A 21,916-nucleotide genomic window follows, 5' to 3' on the forward strand; every position below is an offset into this window, starting at 1 on the left:
AAAGAAAAAAAAGCACTTCGGGGGAAGCAGGACACTGGGGACTGAACCCAGAACTTCACACGTTAGACAAGTGCTCTACACTGAGCTACATTCTCAGCCATTTAAATTTTATTTTGAGACAGGGTCTTAGTAAGTTGCCCAGGCTGGTCTTGAACTTCTAATCCTCCTGCCTCAGCCTCCCAAGAAGCTGGGATTACAAGGGTACACATACCACCATGCCTGGCTCAAAAGCTCTTTTTTCTTGCTTTATATTATCATTATCTAAGACCTTCTGCGTGGGTTCTCTCTCATTCAGTGAGAACAGGGTAGAGGAGAGTGTGGCTTCGGAGTCGATAATCAAGACCTCCGGAGACCAAGCAGGAAGCAGGTCTGATTTTATTGCGCAGTTACCATATATATATAATCAGGTAGGAGCTAAGCAGATTACAGGCAGCCACCAATGCAATTTCTCATAACTGTCCTTGCAACAACCAATAGAGGAGTGGGCTGTGGAGCAAGCACTGGGACTGCAACACATGGCCTCATTATCAGGTAAGCAGACTACAGCTCATGTGCCTAGCACAAGGGGAGTGGCCTGCCACTCAGATGCCCTTAACATGTCACGTATGCAGTACTCCATGCACTTGTCCCCACAACCTTCCTCAAATTCACTAAAAAAAAAAAAAAAGGTATTCTTACAAACTTGATGCAATTTATATGGCTTTTTGTTTGTTTGTTTAAGAGGAATGTTAGGGATCAAACCATGGCCTCCCATATGCTAGCTAAATACCCTACCACTAAGCGATACCCCAGTCTTACAGGATTTTTAATAGAGGGAAAAAAAAAACCTATCAGTAGAAGAAATGAAAAGGTGATAATGCATATCAAGATAAGAACTTCTCTGCAAACCTAAGATTACTTATGTCTTTTCTAAAATAGGCCTATTATCACTGGGCATGGTGGCATACGCCTATTGATCCCAGTGACTTGGGAAGCTGAGGAGGAAGGGATTGCTAGGTTCAATACCAATCTCCACAACTTATTAAGATCCTAGCTCAAAATAAAAAATAGAAAGGGCCAGGCAGTGGCACATGCCTATAATCCCAGCAGCACGGGAGGCTGAGGAAAGAGGATCCCAAGTGTAAAGCCAGCCTCAGCAAAAGTGAGGCACTGACCAACTCAGTGAGACCCTGTCTCTAAATAAAATACCAGAAAGGGATGGGGACGTGGCTCAGTAGTTGAGTGCCCCCAGAATTCAATATTCAGCATGTCCACCGGAAGGGAGGGAGGGAGGGAGGGAGGGCGGAAGGAAGGGAGGGCGGGCTGTGGATGTAGTTCAATGTTAGAATACCTCTGGGTTTAATCCCCTGGTACTTACCTCCCAAAATATTTCCAAAAAAGTTAAAAGATAATATAATTCATCCTTTTCAAAATAACTACAATTCATGGTAACTATATCAAAGCTACTAAAGAAATTATTTTTGGGGGGAGGGGGGGCTACCAGGGATTGAATCCAGGGGCTTTTAACTACTGAACCACATCTTCAACCCCCCCACCTCATCCCCCTTTTTTAAATTTAAGACAGGGCCTGCTTCCCTAGGTTGCTTAAGGCCTTGGTAAGCTACCATGGTGCCTAGCTGTACAAATAACTTTTACACAAATTTTGGGAGAGGATATGGATTTTCTAATTTTATATTTATATTTCTCTTGAATTAAAATGCTTAAATGGCTACTTACTATATTTTAATTTTGAAATAAACCCAACCAAATTATTTCTATTTAAATTAAAAAGGTAAAAAGATACATCAACCCAATGACTTGGGTTGATGTATTTTTAAAAATAACATTTATTTTTAAATATGCTCCCATAAGATTTACCAAAGAATCTATGTTTGAATAATCTTTATTCCTATGAGAGAAAGCAAGAATGCTTTACCACCAAGCATGTTTGTAATATTCTCTCATGTCATAAAGTCTCTACTTGCAGTAGTATCTAATCCTTAGGAGTTGCCAGCTTTGGCAAAATGTGAAGTAAACTTTGACTCCAACATTTTCTAACTTGTCTTTGAATAACCTGAATTGGAACCCATAAATATCTTTTGCCTGCAATATTTCAGTTATCTCTCAGATATAGCTTCCAACTAATTCCCCAAGAAAAAATGCTTAGCTTGCTACTAATTTGTCAAGTATATAAGTAACGTAATTGAACACATTTCTGTTTTAATGCTTTCTAACCCCATACCTCTGTATAGCATCTACTTTGTCTTTTCAGATGCTTTGTTTTGTTAGCAGTGGGTCTTAGATGAAACCTTATTACGATTAAAATAACAGAGTTTGGCAACTTCAGACATTCAGGAAATTTTCAACATAGAACTTCTCTTAACACATAAAAGCCCCATTCTTTTAATAGCTGAATTCCCTGCTGTGAAATCTCTGTGCAAATATCATACTAAAATAGTGATACAACTGATATTTAACAATAAAAACAACAGGGAAAAGCTTGAGAATTTCTAGTCTACAATAGAGAGATATTACAAGTAAGTAACTTGCCACAAACAAAACAAAACTTCTGCACTTTTAAAATTCATTCTTCTGAGCCAGGTGCAGTGAGGCTTGCTTGTAATCTCAGCTCCTCAGCTACTGGAGAGACTGAGGCAGGATCATCAGCCAACTCTGGCAACAGTCAGACCCTGTCTCAAAATAAAATCTTTAATCACAGCAACTCAAGAGGCTGAAGTAGGAGGATTGCGAGTTCAAAGCCAGCCTCAGCAACTTAGCAAGGCACTTAGCAACTCAGTGAGACCCTGTCTCTAAATAAAATACAAAAAAAGGTCTGGGGATGTGGTTCAGAGCCCCTGGGTTCAATCCTTGATACCAAAAATAAATAAATATCCTCCTATTGTCAAAGGCCCACTCTCTCCTCATTCAACAGACTTTGTTAGCATCTCATATAAGTATTCTTCATGGTCTCAGGTAGCATTTACTTTTGGAATGTCAGCCCAGATGGCTTAAATATGAAATTTCCTCCTCAGTAACTCAATTTGGATGTCCCATAAAAATCACCTTAAACTTAACACATTATCTTTCCCATCCCAAACCACTCTTGTGGTCACTTAGTAAACAGTTTCATCATTTATCTCATTTCTGTAACAAAAACCTAGGCATCTGTGTTACATCACCTTTCATTCTTTCATTTCTTGCTTCTACCCACACTTATCCCCACCCTCCAATCATTCAATCATTAGGTCTTGTTGGAAGACATGCAAATATGTCACTTGTTAAAAAAAAATTAAAGGAACAAAGGACCCTTTGTAATTTAGTCCTTGCTTCATCTTTCCACTTTTTTCTAGTCTCTACTAAGACTTCTAAATTCTACCTATAATGTAATTCTTCAGTTGTTTGACAAGCTATGCTTCCTCCTCTAAGACTTTGTACTCTGTTTCTTCAACCTAGATATCTCTCCTTCTATTCCCACTTCCATTGGTCTTGGTTCACTCATAGGAACCTCTCTCTACTCTTTCCAGGTCACTTGAGTTCTCTAAGTCTATCCCTTCTATTCCTTTACTAATTCTCTCAGCCTACCTCTTCCTACTTCACTCCAAAAATTCAAAGCCTTCTCATCATTAAAATAAACAAAATCTCACCTAGCTCTGTACCTTACAAGCAGTTTTCTTTCACTTTGAATCCAACCTTTACTTCCTCATTCCTCATTCATTCTTCTGCTTTCTTTTCCAATGCTTCATCAAATGGTCAAGGACTTCCTAATTGTTAAGTGCAATGGGCTCTTTTCAATCCTGTTGTGTGACTTCAATGTGGCAGATGAAACATTCTTTTGCCTTAGCTCCTCCGAGTAACAATCTCCCATAGTTCTCACTTTATCTCCCTGAATAGTTCCTTTTCAGCCTAAGATCTTCTTTCACCAGTAGATGTAAAGTCTTCTATTCCTCTAATTTATATTTTGTTTTGGTCAATCTCAAAAATCTTTGTAATCTCAACCAATTATCTAGAAGCATGATTCCCAAATCTTTGACCTGTTCATAATTTTGTGAGTTCTCTTAGACATCCCACAGGAAACTTTAAGTCACAGGACCTAAGAGGTATGTATTATTTGTTCGAACACTGCTCACTTTTCTGAATTGCACCACACTAGTAAGACAAGGTAGGGACTTTGGGAAAGACTGCACTCCTCTCTCCACCTTCCTTTTCCTCACAATGTGTAGCCAGACCCTGCCAATCTCTTCCTTTTGGCTCAGTTACTACTATGTTCAAACTCTTATCTCTTGCCTTTAGATTGAAAAAGTCTTGTTGCCTCCAATCTTGTATCCTTTCTAAATAAATCACGCTTCATATTGCTACCAGATTAACAGAAACTACACCATACCCTGCTTAAAACTCATCCAGACTGTCTACAAGAGAAATTTCTTAGCATGGTAAAAATACAGAGACTCATTGATTGCCTATCTTTATCTACATACATATTCACTCACATTCTTGTCATACTGAAATACTTGACACTTCCTAAAATATTCCAAACTTTCTTTCACGCAGTTCCTTCTACCGGTAATGCTCTTTCCTTCATTTAAAGATTTTCATATTTTCTTTACAAGGCTCTTTCTCACAGTTGAGGATGAAATTAATCACTACATCCTTTGTGACCCCATAGCATCCTGATACATGTTATTATGGATTCTACCTACTTGACTACATTTATGTTTCCTTATCTGGATTCAAACAGCAATTCAGCTCCTTATTAGGTATATAAACCTGGGCAAAATTAACCTCTCCGCATTTAACTCAGATAAGATTTAAGATATAGTTAGGGAGAAATAAATAGCAATGAATCAATAGAACACCTAGTTCTGTACCTGGCAAATAAGTGCTTGGGGAAAAAAATGGTGGTATTGTTACAACAATCTGTGACTCTATGCCATTATGGGTAAGCTTGTTTAAAAAAAAAAAAAGAAAACAACAACAACAAAAAGGCCTTAAAAATGAACTGTAACGCGCTAGATACATATTTTTGTTACAACATATTTAGGTTCTAAAATGATAACTAGTTGTCTAAAAGAAGAGATGAGGATCCAAGGAAGAGAGCTGGATTTGGAGGAGTCAAGGGTCTATAGGAAAGTACAGCAACTGGGTAAGGTTTTATTTTTTGGTACACTCTAAACCCCCATCCAGCACAACCATTACCATCTTATCTACTCTGTCCACCGTGCTAATGCCTATACTTCAAAAAATCTGCCACACATCACTGTCACTCTGATATAATTGTTGCCTCTGAATTCCCAGGGCAATGCTTTTGAGAATTGCAGATTAAGTCCTCTTTAGATCGCGACTCCCAGCAGGCAGAGACCTAATCACTTAATATCTCTACTGACTGCCATACGACGCCTTCGAGAAAACGTTGGCGGAATGAATAAAACAACACACAAGACACATCCCAACAGCAACACACGTCAGTCTCCACGGCCTAGGAGAGTAACCCTCCAGGGGAACCTGGCTCGAATTCCGGGGCACTCAGGCCAGGTACACACCCACACGCCCATCCCCGCCCCCGCCTGGCGCCCCCGGCTTGCGGGCCACCTGGCCTGCCCTGCCTCGGCGCGGCCTCAGGGCCACTCACAGGAAGTTCTCCATTGCGATGCGGACTATAGAGCCCTCCACAAAAGGCCCGGACGACTGCAGCAGCGACGACGGTGGCGGGGCCAAATTCTTTCTCTTGCTCGGGACCTCCGAGGAAGGATCCCTCGGGAAAGCCCTCTTGGAAGCCAGAGGGCTCGGATTCGCTGTTTTCCTGCTTGGAGTCGCCATCCTGGCTTCCTCGGCGTCCCGCTTCCGTTCCCAGCGACCTGCAGCCCAGGGGCCTAGGCGCCCCGCTCCCGCGCGAACTGGCCGCCGCGCGACGCCTGCGCAGTTCCGCCCCGGCGGCGTCAGCGGACACGCTCCGCCCAGCCAGAGGCCTGGCCTGAGAGGCTGGAGGGGCGGGAATCTCGGGACTTGAACCCCGACCGTCTTCTCCATAAATGTAGGCTTTGTTTTGTTTTGTTTTGTTTGAGGTTTTTTGTTGTTGTTGTTTTATTTTTAATTAAACTTCAGGGAAAGATGTCAAGTACATTTAGTGCTTTGAAATCTACTTGAGCGCTTTCCAATCCGTCCACCCGTCTGCGGTGGGTGGCACCTGAGGCGACTGGAGTCGTTTCTTAGGGGTTTTCCCTAGAGTCCGCCCCAGAGCTGCGGGGCATATCGGTGTCTGGTTTCTCTTTTCGGGTTCCTTCTCCTTTTTCTCAAATCAGTTCCTTGTCTCAAAAGAACGAGAAAGAACCCCTTTCAATATCCGCTTCTCCTGTATGGCACCATTAAGGCCTTCAATGTTCCGGAGCTTAGGAAGACTGCGCTGCACCCAATACCTTCGCCACTTCTCCACCTCTGGCTCCTTGATTCCCTGCTCAGACCTCCTCCCCCGGAGCTTCTAGAAATGCCTTAGCTAGGAAGTGCTGGCTTCTTTAAGAATGTGGCTTTGTGGGTGGCTGGCTGTACTTCAGCGTGCTCGCAGCATTCAACTAGTTAGTCCCCTCACCACAAAAAAGGGCACAGAGAGCCTGCAGAGATCGCCTTGGTTCCACTAATAACGGGCGGCCTCTGATCAGCAAGAGGATGGGGCCATTGGAGAAAAAGGGTTGCATCTATCAGAGCTGACGTTCTAGCCTGGACGTGTGAACCAACAAATGATGAAGATTTCAGGCTGTGATAGGTGCTCTAGGAAAATAAAGCAGGATTAATGGGGTGGGGAGGAGTGGAAACCGTGTCATAGAAGGTGGTGTTTGAGCTAAACTCTGAAGAAACAAGTGTGTGATGCTCTGAGAAAAGGGCTCTGAAGAGGAAACAACGTGGGATATTTGTGAAACAAAGGGGAGGCCCACGTGGCTACTGAGGAGTGAAAGGGGTTGTGTAACAGCCTTATCCATCATTACAGAGGCTGAACTTTATTTTAAAAGCAACTTGGGCCTGGGGAGAAGCAGCCCTTCAATCCTCAGCATCATAACACCCACCAGGAAAGCAATGGGGAGGGCTGGGATGTAGCTCAGTGACAAAGCATCTGCCTTGCATTCGCAAAGCCCTGGGTTCGATCCCCAGTTCCAAAAAGAAAAAAAGCATTGGGGAGCCACAAAATCCGGTGGTTTCAGCAGGAGAAAGACATGATCTGATAAAAGTTTCTAAGTGATCATTTTGGTTCCCGTGGGGAGAGCTGATTGGAAAGGGGTCAGAAGTGGAAATGAAGAGACCATTTAGAAAGCTCCTGCAGCAGAACCTTGTTCCTAACTTCTAAAGTTTTCCCAGATCCCTGCTTCTTTCTCTCACTCAAATGGAATTTGCTTTCTAGAAAAGTTACAGCCAAATAAAATAGACTAAGTAAAAAGTATGTGAACTTATGATGATCACTAGAAAAAAAATTCAAATGCAAATTAAAATAAAGAATGATTTTTAAAATGTTCAAAAGCAGAGATGAAAATACACAATGCTGTTCTTCCCTACACAGCTAGTATATGTATTCTTTGAGAATTTCATGCTTTGCTTTGAAAACCTTAGAAAAGTTAAATTATTTGAAGAAGTAATTAGATTTGAGGGAATCTATTCTACAGACAAATAAGACTATAGACAACAGTGAAAGGAAAATGAGGAACCTGGAGCCAGGCAAATGAGAAATGAAAGATGGACACCAGGCAGAGACACACACAGCTGACAAAGACCATCTCTCCATAGATGGAGAGAGGCTATATATGCTAGGGTTCCTTGATTTAATGGGGCAGACTCAGGGATTAGAGCAGAGCAGGTCCTAATGCAAGTGGTTAAGAGTGGGGTTGGTATGAAGGAGTGGGGATATGCCCTTGGGAAGGAAAGAATGCAGGTGGTGAAGGGTTGGTTTGGTATGAGGGAATGGTGAGCTTTTCTCAGAAGCACCGGAAACTTTTTTCTTAAGATGGAGGCTGTCACTTAAGATGGCCATCCAGATGCTAAGCAAGGACCTTACAAACAGTAATTGGAGTTGAGAGCAGGGATCCAATCTTAACACTTTTTATCAGTTTTTCAGTGCAGTAGTCAAATTTTGTTTCTAAACTTAAAAGTTGAGAATAAACCTCTCAACATGTGATTATTCCACAAATGCAGACATACTATGAGTTCTAAACAACTAGTCAGTCATGCTTAACACCTTCCTTTAAAAAAAAATATTGATTTTACTTAGAATTACAAAAGCAACACCTATTAAATGCTGAAAATTTGAGAAAGCACAAAAAGGGAAAAAACTCAAAATTCCTTTCTTCAAACTACTCATTAAGATTTTGGTGTGTTTTGACATGATAATGGATAAATTGTATTATTTATACTGTTATTAATCCCCACTTAATATATTGATAATTTTCTATGTCATTAAACATTTTTTATAACACAGTTTTAAGTAATGATATAGTCATTTTTTTAAATAGATATACCACTATTTGTTTGAATAGTTGTCTTTTGTTGGACTTGATATGACTGGAAATTAACATGATTCAAGGCTATGCTGGCAATGGGGAGACATTGAATGGCTTTAAGCAGGAGAGAGACAATCTGGCAGACTATTTATTAGTCTCTCAGTGCTTCCTAACATACTTTAAAGGTTTCATGCACCCTTGAAAGTATACATGTTTATCTTCCCACATCTGGATTTTTTTATTTTTTATTTTTTTGGTGGCACTAGGGATTGAACTCAGGAGAACTATAACCAACAAAAGACATCCCCAAATCTTTTTTATTTTGAGAAAGGGTCTCACTAAGTTACCCAGGCTGGCCTCAAACTTGAAATCCTCAGCCTCATCCTTCTGAGTAGCTGGGATTATAGGAGTGTAACACCATACTTGGCCACTTTTGAATTCTTTCTTTCCTCCACTTCAAGAACTTCCTTGAAAGGGGTGATATTGTAAAGGCAGATAGAGAAGTTCTTTGGAAATAGAATAGCAATTACCCAGAATCTGATGCTAATAAATGAGTAAGCCACAACAGCTAATCCTACACTTGTCGGGGTATAAAGTAGGTTATCCACTAACCTCATCACCCTCTCCTTGCTAACTAATAGATATGGCAAAGCAATTATATTTAACTTTCTGCTGACCAAAGAAAAAGTGACCTGAGGTCATTCTGACTGACAATTTTCCAATTCTGTAGAAACATTAAAAACTGATACAAACAAAAAGCTGGCAAACATGTTAGGGGCAAGAATTATAAATATATTTTACTTCACCATTAGAATATCATTGTTTTAGTCTGTGCTGCTATAAGAAAATTTCATAGACTGGGGCAGCTTATAAACAACAGAAATTTATTTCACACAATTCTAGAGACTGAGAAGTCCAAGATGAAGCACTACTAGATTTGGTGTCTGATGAGAGCCTGCTTCTTCATAGACAATCCCTCCTCACTGTATTCTCACATGGTGGAAGGAAAGGAGGCTGTTCTTTTCAGCCCTTTATAAGGGAACTTTTTCCTTTAATGAGGGCTTTAGCTGAAGCGTTGGAATCACTTACCTAGAGTCCTCTGTTAGGTAATAATTAGAAATGAGCAGTGAATTGTGAACCAAAAACATAGCAGGGTCCTGGGGTTTCATTGACATGTCTTTAATGAACAATCTAATAACTCATAGAACAACAACAGGTGCACTAACCCTGAGAATAAACATATGGAAACAAAGGGAGCCAATTAAGAAATATGTCAAGAAGGCAAAATCAATGGGGCTAAATCCTGATAGTGCTTATTGGTGTCATTGTAAAGTTAGGATTTATGGCCATAAGTTTCTCAATGTATTTCAGAAAAGAAATTTCATGAATAGTGCAGGCAGATAAAGTCTGCCAGATTATTGACCCAGCACCCTCAGAGGCTGAACTTTATTTTAAAAGCAAATTGGGCCTGAGAAGAAGCAGCCCTTCAATCCTCAGCATCATAACACCTACCAGGGGTGCTGAATTTTATTTTTAAAGCAACTTGGGCCTGGGGAGAAGCATCCCTTCAATCCTCAGCATCATAACACCCACCAGGAAAGCAATGGGGAGGGCTGGGATGTAGAATTGACTTGTAGATGAGACCCCCTGAATAGGTTAAACACCATGACAGTTCCAGAGAGGACCAACTAGAGTCAAAACCTCTCCCACCCAGTGTGAAAGAGGCATTAAGCATCTGATTGGCAATGACTGCAGAAGATGGAACCAACATCTGGCAAACATCAAACAGGAATAAGTTTGGAAGCAACATTGTTTCATTTGTCATTCATTGTTCAGAGAGTCTTGAGTGCATTCTTTGCTTCATTTTCACTCAGTTCAATTCTCTTGCTTGAGTTTTCATGTCTGACTTTAAAATTTCTTTTGTTGGGACACGAGAACCAAAATTTGGCACTTCAGCTCCCCACTCTCCTGTGACACCATCTCCTCGTACTATATCACATTAGGAGTTAAATTTCAACATAGGAATTTTAGAGGAACTCAAACATTTTGACCAAACCCACCCTCTTACGTGGTTTCTCTCTTGGCTTCACTCCAAGCTCTTATGGTACCACAATAGCAAGAGGCTGGGGACAAGAAGCATGGACTACAACTCTGCTGAGACCATGGGTTTATCATTCCTCCTCCAACAAGAACTTCACAGGTTCACATGATTAATCTCCTTTGGTTTAAATGGCGAGAGAGAGGGAATATTACTCTTGCTTTTGGCAAATTCATAAAGTAGAAAAGGGAGCCCTCAGGACCTGAAAGGGAAGGGAAGGAAAAAGACAGAGGCTAACACCTAAGCCCTTGGTTCCCCTCCCACCACCTCTGCCCTCCAGCCCTGCACATACATTTTCTAATCAACTTTAGAGACCAATGGGAATGATCTAGGCAGAGGTGAAGAGTTTTGAAAAGGAGAAGTGCCTTCATCACAGGGGTACTAAAATCACATGCAGCAGGCTCCTATGAGAGGTGTGGATACCTATAAGGAGCATCTGCCATAGACATGCTGGGACTCACTAAGTTGCTTACTGCAAGGAACAGCAGCCACAGGCATGCTTAATCATGTCTGGATGCAATTGATAGGACCATTACTTAGAGACAGAACAATGCTGGAGCGTAAAAACAATGAGTACCATCTTGGAACTGTATATAAACCACTTGCCCTGCCACATCAGAGAGCTCCTCTCCAAGGACATCGGCGAAACTGGCTGCCTTGCTGCCTATCCCTGGATCGACTCCACCATTCCCTGATGACCAACTGCCGCCTGGAGAGAACCACGGGACAACACAACATTGGCTCTTCCACTAAGAAGTGGATTAGAGGTACTTTGGAGGTAGTGGAATACCACTTCTTAGTGGTATTCCACTAAGAAGTGATACTGTGGTATTGGAGGTACTTTGGGGCTCATGGTTGCCTGAGCCGCTGGGATTACAGGCATGTTCTAAAGTTTTTTAATTTTAAAAAATTTGTTTCAAACATCATACAAAAATATTTTGTGTGTTTCTTTTCTGACCCTGACCCCCATCTCCACTGGGGATTCAACCCAGGGCCTTGTATATACGAGCTCTGAGCTAAATTACCAACCCTTTTAATTTTGAGGCAGGGTCTCAGTTAGTTGCTCAGATTAGCATCTAACTTGTGATTCTCCTGCTTCAGTCTCCCAAGTAGTTGTTGCTGTCTCATACAGTTTAGAACAATTGTAATGTCTGTTTATTCTCACTGTAGTAGTATTAATGTTGAAATTGGCTGTAATTAAAAGCTGTAGAATTGGTAGTAATAGCTAATACGAACAGCATCTACCACACAGTAGCTACTATTCTAAGCACTTTTTCAGATTTTATTTCTATATGCTGGATCAATGTCTCAACAGACTGACCTGTTCCTAAAATTTCTCTCTTGGACACAAAAGCCAGTTGAAGGATTTAAAAATTTATTAGGAATTAACATTAGGTTTCAAGTGTCCTTTGTGATGTGTCCCAAATGAGAGAGGATGAATAAATGGTCCTTTATATTTTTCAAGGATGTAAAATGAGAAAGTGGTATTAAATTGTTGCAGAAGAACTGACCTTCAATTTCAGAATGATGATGAATGAAGGGCTAACTCAATGTGTGTAAGCTCCTTCTCTGCAAGTCTTTGCAAATTGAACTATTAGCCCTCCTTGCCCAGGCGAGGTCAGAAGCATAAGCAGAGCCTTGAAAAGACCGAAGGGAAGATGAAATGTTTTTCCTCATACCCTGTTACTTCCCAAGGAAAGAAAGTTGGTAATTGTCAGAACTATCGTTAAACTTTCAAAACCAGCTCCATAATTTATAAGATAAGTGAGTCCTTGGGTATCAATTACCTAGAGTGACACTTTTCATCCTAGTATCTCTCCAATGAGTTGAGATGCTCGAGAACTCTCCTATAAACTTAATGGTTTTAAGTTCTACTTCCACAACCTTCATTGTAGCTAGACATGATTTTTTTTTTAGAATTAGAATCAAATTTATATTTTTATTAGTATTTTAGGAATTTGAAAATGACAAAAAGTACAAAGCAGAAACCAATAACTTACTCATATTAGAATTTAAAATGCTAATAATTTAGCATTCTTCCAGTCTTTTATTTCTGTTATCTACTTTTTAAAGAAGTATGCATAAGTCATATATGGTTATACTCTCTGCTTAGAAATTAGAACAATATAGATAAATTGGTATGCATTTTAATCCCCCCATCTTGTCCCTATATCTTTTTTTTTTTTTTTTGGTACCATGGATTGAACCCAGAGGTGCTTAAATACTAAGCTACATCCCCAGCCCTTTTTAATATTTTATCTAGAGACAAGGTCTTGCTGAGTTGCTTAGGACCTCACTAATTTGCCGAGGCTGGCTTTGAACTAAATCCTCCTGTCTCATCCTCCATAGCCACTGAGATTACAGGTGTGTGCTGCCACACTCAGCGCTTGTTCCTGTATCTTTTATCTCCCAGAATTAGCTACTCTCAAACAGTTGTTCAGGGGCTGGGATTGTGGCTCGGTGGTAGAGCGCTCACCTGGGCACACATGAGGCAATGGGTTCAATCCTCTGCACCACATAAAAATAAAATAAAGGTATTGTAACCACCTACAACTAAAAATATATATACAGTTTTTTTAAAAAAACAGTTGTTCGATGTATGATATAATGTCTTCTCAGGGCATTTTTATATTTCACATGCATTTTATCTATAGAAAATGTGTAATAAAATTTTGAGTATGAATGCATTACAAAAATGTATTACACAAATAATATATACATACATATATAAATGCTTTAATATAAAAATGCAGTAAGAATAGTTATATGGCTTGGTTTTTCACTCAAAAATATAATTTTGAGGGTATTCATGTTGGCACATACAAATCTTTAGTTTCCTTTTAGCTGCTGTGGAGTTTTTGTATAAATATATCACACTTTATCCATTATTCCACCAACTTGACACATAGATGGCACCCAATTTTTCATTTTTATAAAAAGTGCTTCAGGTAAATCTTTGAGCATATCTTTATATACATGTGTAAGCATTTCTTTAGGATATATTACCAAGAATTAAAATTGCTAGACCACATACAAGACTTACTCTCTTATAGTTTCTTGATATTATATTTATTGTTTATGGCAAATGGCTTAGAAACTATGATACTTGGAAATTATGTCAAAACAAAATTTCTCTCCTTTCTTTTCTCTAGATTGGCTTTGGCTTGCTAGTTATATCTCCCAGCCGCCACCCCTGTGGTCCCATGTACATTCCTATACACCTGCACACTTGCTGTTCTCCTCTACACGGTGCTTCTTCTTCCTTCCAGATCTAGACATGTGGTGCTTGAAGCTTATATAATTTTTTGAAGCCCCTCCTCTGAAAAAAATACAAAATTACAATTAAAAAATTAGTATAATGATTATTCATAATGAGAGGAGAAATCATGTCAGCCCTATTAACATTTTGGCTTGTAGGAGTTCAGCAGTATCCCTGGCTTCTGCTCACTACACACCAGTGGCACCTCCTCTGTTTTGAACAATCAACCATGTTCCATAGCTGTCCAAATGTCCTTTTATAAGCAAAATTGTCCCCAGTTGAGAACCAGTGCTCTAATGCTACCTGCTCTGTAACAGGACAAAAAAAAGAAGGTACACTCTCCCAACTGCTCTTATGAGCCTAACCTTGGCTAAAGCAAAATGAAGAATTGAAAGGAAATGAAAATTTCCTGTCAGTTTTACTCATGAGCATATATGAAAATACCTAGTGATACCCAAAAAAGTAAATACACTTTGAACTAATTGAACTTGTTGAAAGAATTCCAGGTTGATTAATACTGCAAATCAAATCAATTAATGTGACTCTTCTATTAAAGATTACAGAAAGATTGAAGCAGAAAAAGCAATCAATGCTTTGCAACACACACTCATGTTAAAATTTCTAGAAAACTGCAAAAAGAAAATTTTCTACTAATAATAGGCAATCCCCCAAAACTTCAATAGACTCATATGAATAATGAAATTCTTGTATATTTGCTTATGTTTCAGAAACAATTTAAGAATGGTACTATCACTACTTCTATTGTACACTGTATTGGATATCTTAGCCTTCCAAATAAATAAGAAGATGGAGCAGAAAGGAGTGTTAAAAAGGAAAAAAACCCAAAGCTCACCTTATTAAGAACTTGGCCTGATAGCCAGAGAAAATTGTGGTTGGCAGAATAATGCCCCTCCACAAAGATGCCTATATCCTAATCCCTGAAATTTGTGACTGTGTCACCTTATGTGGCTAAGGGAATTTATAGACATGATTAAGTTAAAGATCTTGAAATGGGTGATTATTCTGCTCAGTCCACCGGAATTCTAACTCTATTTTATGAAATAGAGTGTTACCCAAATTTAGAATAACAAATAAGACCAATTTTAAAAATCTTTAAACCTTTGTTGTAATTTTGTCTTTTGATACTTTATTTATTTATGTAGTGCTGGGGATTGAACCCAGGGCCTTGTGCATGCAAGGCAAGCACTCTACCAACTGAGCTATATCCCCAGCCCTCTTTTGATACTTTATTATTGATATATTTAATTTTATTCATTTTTTATTCTCTTATAGTTCATCCATCTTTTCATCTTAGTTGAACTTAAAATCTGTTTTGATATCCTATAATTTCATAATAACTTTCTAGGCATGGACTGATTTTTATTTATAGCTCTCAGAATTACTTGAACTTTGTGATCTTGATTATTTTCATCTATAACCAATTCTGAAATAGTAGCAAATATTCTCCCTTTGAATAATTACTTTCTCCCATTCTATCTTTCTGGAATTCTTATTTTAATACATTGGGCTTTTATTCTTTCTCTTTTTAATATTTTTCACTTCTCATGTATGTATTATATGTCAAAATACATTCTGCTGTCATGTATGACTACTAAAAAAAACTAAAAAAAATAAATCGTATGGTAAAAATATATATATATATATATATATATATATATATATTTTTTTTTTTTTTCACTTCTTCATTCCTCTGTATTGCATTTTGGTTTATTACCTTATATTCCTGTTCAGTTCACCAGTTCTATTAGATATTCTAATTGATTGTTTGCCTTTCGACTGATATTTTTCACTGACACTACACACAGACACACACACACGCGCACACACACACACACACACACACAAACATAATTTGCCTCTTAAAAATCTACTTGCTTTTCCAAATAATATTGGCTTTTATTATGTTTTCATTTTTTTACCCCTCTAAATAAGTGAACATTCTTGAGAAGATATAAACAGGAAGTTGGATTTAGCATGATAAATCTTGCTAGGGGTAAGTGGGTTGTACAGAAGAAACGTTGGCAATAGCTAGAGTAGGAAGAACAAAGAGGAATATATTGCCCAACTACTGAGTAAAATGAGTCTGATACTGCTAGTAATAAAGAAAAAAAACCGATAAAAATGACAAGATTATATGGTTGCTTTATCCTTAAGATGGCACTATAAACTCACAATTTCTTTGTAGAAAAAGAATACATAAAAATAACTGGGATTTATCTGAAATTTCACTGAAACTTTAAAATATAAACTAGAATGGCTTTTGTTTGTCGGAGGCTATTCTAAGTGCTTGGATGTATGTTTCTGATTTAAACTTTATAGTAACCTTAAGAAGTAGGTACAAATATTTGCTCCATTATGCAGATAAGGAAAAAGAGAGGATGTCTAAATGACTTGCTTTCACTTACACAGTTATGAGATTTAATCAGAGACAACCTGAATTCAGAAACCATGTACTTAATCAACATTCTTTGTTTCCTCTTACAGTAATCCACACATTGAAAATGCAGGAACATTAGCATCAGCAGTTATGAAAACTCATTTCTTTTCCAGTTCTGGTTAAGTTATATGGAAAATGTGTCTCTTGCATGGGAAGGAGAAAACAAGAAGCCCAGTTCTCAACCCTCAGAGTGAGAGAAGAAAACATCAGGGAATCCGCAACACGGGTATAATCGGTCTCTGCTGGTTCTCTTTGCTTTTCCCAGACTGCCACCAGGAAATTACCTTGCCCTCCTGGGTCAGCTGCCCCTTCTAGGTCTTTCCATAGCTTCCTGTGCATATGACCACAGTGTATTTAACACGCAGAATTGTGCTGATTAGCTTATATTTTTATTTTTTTTCCCTTGTTAATCTGTGAGCAACTTTGCAATCTCCATGTTTGGTAAAATGCTCAACATAAATTTTTCAAGAAATCTTTGGGGGCTGGGGTTGAAGCTCAATGGTAGAGTACTTGTCTAGCATGTGCAAAGCCCTGGGTTTGAACCCCTGTGCCACAAAAACAAACAAAATTTTTTTTTGCACCCTTTCTTCTTCCATATTAAGCCAGAACCTGCATCTGAAGCACTATATTCTCAGTATCTTCTTCCTTCCCTTCTATACATAATCTCCAACTCAGATAGCAAATTATAGGACAGAAAGAAATCTGTGTGAGAAAGCAGTTTCTATTTGAAGCACTTGAATATTTAGATGCTGCTGAGAATAGAAAGAAATGCAAACATAGACTTAAATTGTTAAGCAGTACCTATTAACTAGTATACCTTCTCCTCAGGCATTTCTAAACCTACGTAAATTATACAGTGCTTTACCATCCATCCATATTTTCATCCAGGTAAAATATAGTTAAGATGAATGCCAAGAGCAACCTGGAAAGGGAAGACAACCATCAAAAAATTGAATTCTGCAGAAGGAGCATAGACGATCGAAGATGAGATAATGAGCTCACTTTCTACCTTCTCTTTTCTCTTCTACAAATGTCAGGTTGTTTCTTAGCAACAGGTAGCGAGAATTATCTCTTTCGGGCTGGGGTTGTGGCTCAGAGGTAGAGGGCTCACTTAACATGTATGAGGCACTGGGTTCGATCCTCGGCAACATATAAGGTAAAATAAAGACATTGTGTTCACCTATAACTAAAAAATAAATATTTTTTTTTTAAAATTACCTTTCTTTTCTGCCCTAAGTCAATACTTAGCACTCCAACTCCCACTTATTTTTCCCCAACTGTTAAAGCTCATATCCCAAATAGTATTCTTAGTTTGATGAAGTTTAGAGCAATTTTGATAGCCTGTAAATCCTCTTGAAAGAGGGAGTCTTGGGACCTTTGGCTGGATTTTAAAGCTATATTGAGGATGCAGTTGGTAGGAGAGCTGGCAGGTTCTGATCAGAACACAGGTTTGGGAGTGCAACAGACCTATGTTCAAATCCAGGCCCTACATCAACTCCTGATCTCAGATAAATTTAGTTTCCCTGCTTGTAATATGGAACTATCACTATTATCTTCTTCATGGGCTGTTGCCAGGATTAAATGAATGAATTCATATGAAGCTCTTTGCACAGTATCAGAAAATAGTAAGTATTCAACACATCATAGCTGAAGGATAATTACTATGGATTTATCAAGAAGGCTGAGGAAATAGTAACAAAAACAGATGGTATTGGCACCAAACAGACTGGTAGACCAATGGTACAGAATAGAGGACACAGAGACTAACCCTCATAATTACAGTTATCTTATGTTAGACAAACAACGTACATTGGGGAAAAGATAGCCTCTTCAACAAATGGTGCTAGGAAAATTGGAAATCCATATGCAATAAAATGAAATTAAACCCCCATTTCACACCATGCACAAAACTCAATTTAAAGTGGATCAGGGACCTGGGAATTAAACACTGCATCTATTAGAAGAAAAAGTAGGAACAAATCTCCATCATGTCAAATTAGGCCCTAACTTCCGTAATAAGACTTCTAAAAGTGCAAGAATAATAATAAGACTCCTATAGCACAAGAATCAATAAATGGGATGGATTCAAACTAACAAGCTTCTTCTCAGCAGAAGAAACAATCAGGTGAATAGAAAGCCTACTAATTGGGAACAAATTTTTACCACACGCACATCAGATACAGCACTAATCTCTAGGAAATATAAAGAACCCAAAAATCTTAACATCAAAAAAGCAAATAACCCAATCAATAAATGGGCCAAGGAACTGAACAGACACTTCTCAGAAGAAGATATACAATCAATCAACAAATATATGAAAAAATATTCAATATCTTTAGCAATTAGGGAAATGCAAATCAAATTATTCTAAGATTTCATCTCACTCTAGTCAGAATGGCAGCTATTAAGAACACAGACAACAATAAGTGTTGGCGGGGATGTGGGGAAAAAGGCACACTCATACGTTGCTGGTGGGACTGCAAATTGATGCAGCCAATATGGAAAGCAAGTATGGAGAATCCTTGGAAAACTGGGAATGGAACCACCATTTGGCCCAGCTGTCCCACTCCTCGGTCTTTATCCAATGGACTTAAAAACAGCATACTACAGGTACACAGCCACATTAATGTTTATAGCAGCACAATTCACAATAGCTAAACTGTGGAACCAACCTAGATGCCATTCAGTAGATGAATGGATAAAGAAAATGTGATATATATATATATATCACATATATATATATATATATACATACACACACACACAATGGAATATTACTCAGCATTAAATGAAAATAAAATCATGGTATTTGCAGGTAAATGAATGAAGTTGGAGAATATAATGCTAAGTGAAGTTCACCAATCCTAAAACATGATGAATGTTTTCTCTGATTTAAGGATGTTGATTCATAATGTGGTGGTGGTGGGGTGCATGTGAGGATTAAATGAACTCTAGATAGGGCAAAGGGGAGGGAGTGGAAGGGAGCAGGTAGGGGGGTAGGAAAGACAGTGGAATGAGATGGATATCATTACCCTAAGTACATGTATGAAGACACAAATGGTGTGACTATACTTTATGTACAACCAGAGATATGAAAAATTGTGCTGTATATGTGTAATAAGAATTGTAATGCTTTCTTCTGACATATATAACAAATTAAAATAAAACATAAAATAATAAAAAAAGAAGGCTAGGGAATGACTTCATTCATTTAGTACAGATTATAAACTTCTTGCTAAGCATCCAGATACACCTGTTAGGTCTTTGAGACCTGATCCACATTTCTTTATTCAGCAAACATAATTATAACTTTGGACAGAACTAATGCTTTGAGGGAATTATGCAACCTAATGTGGAATTAAATTGGTCAACATCTTGAAATTTTCCCCAAAGTTTCCACTTTGTTTAGAGATTCTACCCATGGCTAATTAATCATTATGAGTAGAAAGGAGTTGATCCATTGAATTTTGTTTTATTATAAAATAAATTTATTTTCTCCATAAACCTCGTGATATTTATTTTGCATGGTTCAATATTTTTTTGCTTTCCAAGTAATGTGACAATAAGAGCGGTATAATATTCTGAATAGACCAGTGTAAGGGTTTTGATGCTCTTGAGTGGAAAAACCTCTCAACTCCATGTAAGTAATGAACTTTTAGACACTCAAAGCTATAAGGGCTGAGTCTTAAGTTATTCCACTTTACAGCTGTGGCATCTTAAGTAATTTCTTTACTGTTTGATATTGTTTTCTTATCTGTGAAAAGAGCCAATATTTACATCTTGAGGGATCACAGAAAGATTAAACTCATTCATTCATTCATAAAACAATGTCTTTTTTCTCAGAACCTACTAAATATCATATATCTTCCTGGGTACTAAGAATGGAAAAATAAAACAGCAAGAATTCTTACTCTTATAGAGTATATTTGAGATAAATTTTGGAGAAAATTTGAGATTCCTTATGCAAAATAAAACACTCTTGGTCTGGGGACAGAGCTTAGTGGTAGAGCACTTGTCTAGCTGCATGAGGCACTGGGCTCAATTGCTACTACAGTCAAAACAACAACAACAACAACAAAACCCCACTCTTTAAAAAATTAATTATTATATCATTGATGCAATACTTATGTCACTATAAAAACTTAAAAACATTTAATTGTGGCAGAATAGAGATTCAAATTAGAAAGTGCAGTTACATAATGAAGATATTCTGATAAAGAAAAATAATATAGAAATTGTTAGAGTCTGTAAACAAGTCAAAATAACACCTGGCATTTTGCCAGGGGAATGTTAGAGTTCGTAAACAAGTCTGGATGGTGCCTGGGAAAATGCCAAAGGGAGTGGTTTGTGAAGTAACACCAGCAAGCCATTAAGTGTGGAGATTCCTGATTGGTTGACTGATGTATCTAGTTTATGTTAATTAGATAAGCTGTGTGGAATGTATAAATACTGCTCCTGTCCTGCAATAAATGGCTCCTACTCCTGCTGTATCAATGTACACAAATTGTTCGTCACCCCCCCACCCCCCCCCCCCCCCGGCTAGTTTGCTGCAGCCGGCTAGTTTGCTGCAGCCAGCCAGCGGCAGAAATGAGTCAATTACTAATCAAAGATTTTTCAAATGATCTTTTATTAGGTAATTTATAATTTCACAACAGCTGTATCAATACACAAACATATATATATATATATATATATATACAATTTTCCAATCAGGTAAATAAAAAGCAGTAGTTTAGTATATCTGATTGAATTCATATTACTCAAAATCTTACCAAAACGTTTGTTACAAAAATCAGTCAAATTGTTGAACAAATTTATAAAAATTATTGGATGTGTGTACATAAAAAATTTCAAGCTTGCTTTATTAAAAAAAGAGTGCAATTTCTATCCATGTGCTCATGGTGACTTTCAAAGGTAGTTTAAAGGGAGAAAAAAGAAGGTAGCAACTTATACAGCATTAATTAATACTGACTTGCCCTGGGATTTCAAGAAAGATCCTTTGTTATCACATATGGTGAAAAATATTAAAAATTAATGCTCCATTTCTATGAATAAAACATAGAAAATAAGACTTCATTTTTCCTGTCTAACTTGTTTCCATGGAAAACTGCATTCATTCTGCAGATATTACTGATACCACACATTATTTACTTTAAAAATGTTGATGATCTACTTGAAATTCAAATAAAACCCCACAAAACCTATTCTCTCAATACATTCACTGAATGCAGATTTAAGTGAGCACACTCATTTTGATTGTGCCCTTTATTTGAATACTTTAAAATAACTATAAGCACATTTGTATTTTTAACTGGTACCAAAATTAAGATGAATGATCTATTCAAAACCAATAGCCTGTACTCCTAGTAACAGTTGTCAAATGCAAGGAAAAAAATAAAAAGCCCTGAGTCAGTATTTTTTTGCAAAAGTAATGAAAAGGATTGCTCTGAAGTCATCTTATAACTTATAAAATGATTAAGACCGTCCAGTATTCATTTGTTTCATTTTCATTTTGATTGAAGAGAGGTACAACTTTTGTCTAATTAATCCAAATCAGATCACATTTTAATACTCAATTGCATTTAAATCCTCAGAATATCCTGATGATTGTTGAGTTGTATCTTCCACTTCTGTCAGGAAAGACATAT

General features: G+C 37.9%; 2 protein-coding genes across 3 annotated transcripts in view; both read right to left on the reverse strand.

Moving 5' to 3' along the window:
* Smc5 (structural maintenance of chromosomes 5) overlaps nt 1–5,889 on the reverse strand; it is a 103,483-nt gene extending 97,594 nt beyond the window's left edge. For both annotated transcript variants that reach the window (XM_027940149.2, XM_027940148.2), the window contains exon 1: nt 5,606–5,889. In XM_027940149.2, coding sequence (XP_027795950.1) covers nt 5,606–5,793 — 188 coding nt within the window. In that variant the 5' untranslated portion in view covers nt 5,794–5,889. The remainder of the gene's footprint in view (nt 1–5,605) is intronic.
* A 15,059-nt stretch (nt 5,890–20,948) lies between these two features.
* Mamdc2 (MAM domain containing 2) overlaps nt 20,949–21,916 on the reverse strand; it is a 168,895-nt gene continuing 167,927 nt past the window's right edge. Inside the window, exon 14 of the mRNA XM_027940136.2 lies at nt 20,949–21,898. Within this exon, the coding sequence (XP_027795937.1) occupies nt 21,834–21,898 (65 nt within the window). The 3' untranslated portion in view covers nt 20,949–21,833. The remainder of the gene's footprint in view (nt 21,899–21,916) is intronic.

Source organism: Marmota flaviventris, chromosome 13 (genome assembly GCF_047511675.1).
Source record: "Marmota flaviventris isolate mMarFla1 chromosome 13, mMarFla1.hap1, whole genome shotgun sequence".
NCBI lineage: Eukaryota > Metazoa > Chordata > Mammalia > Rodentia > Sciuridae > Marmota > Marmota flaviventris.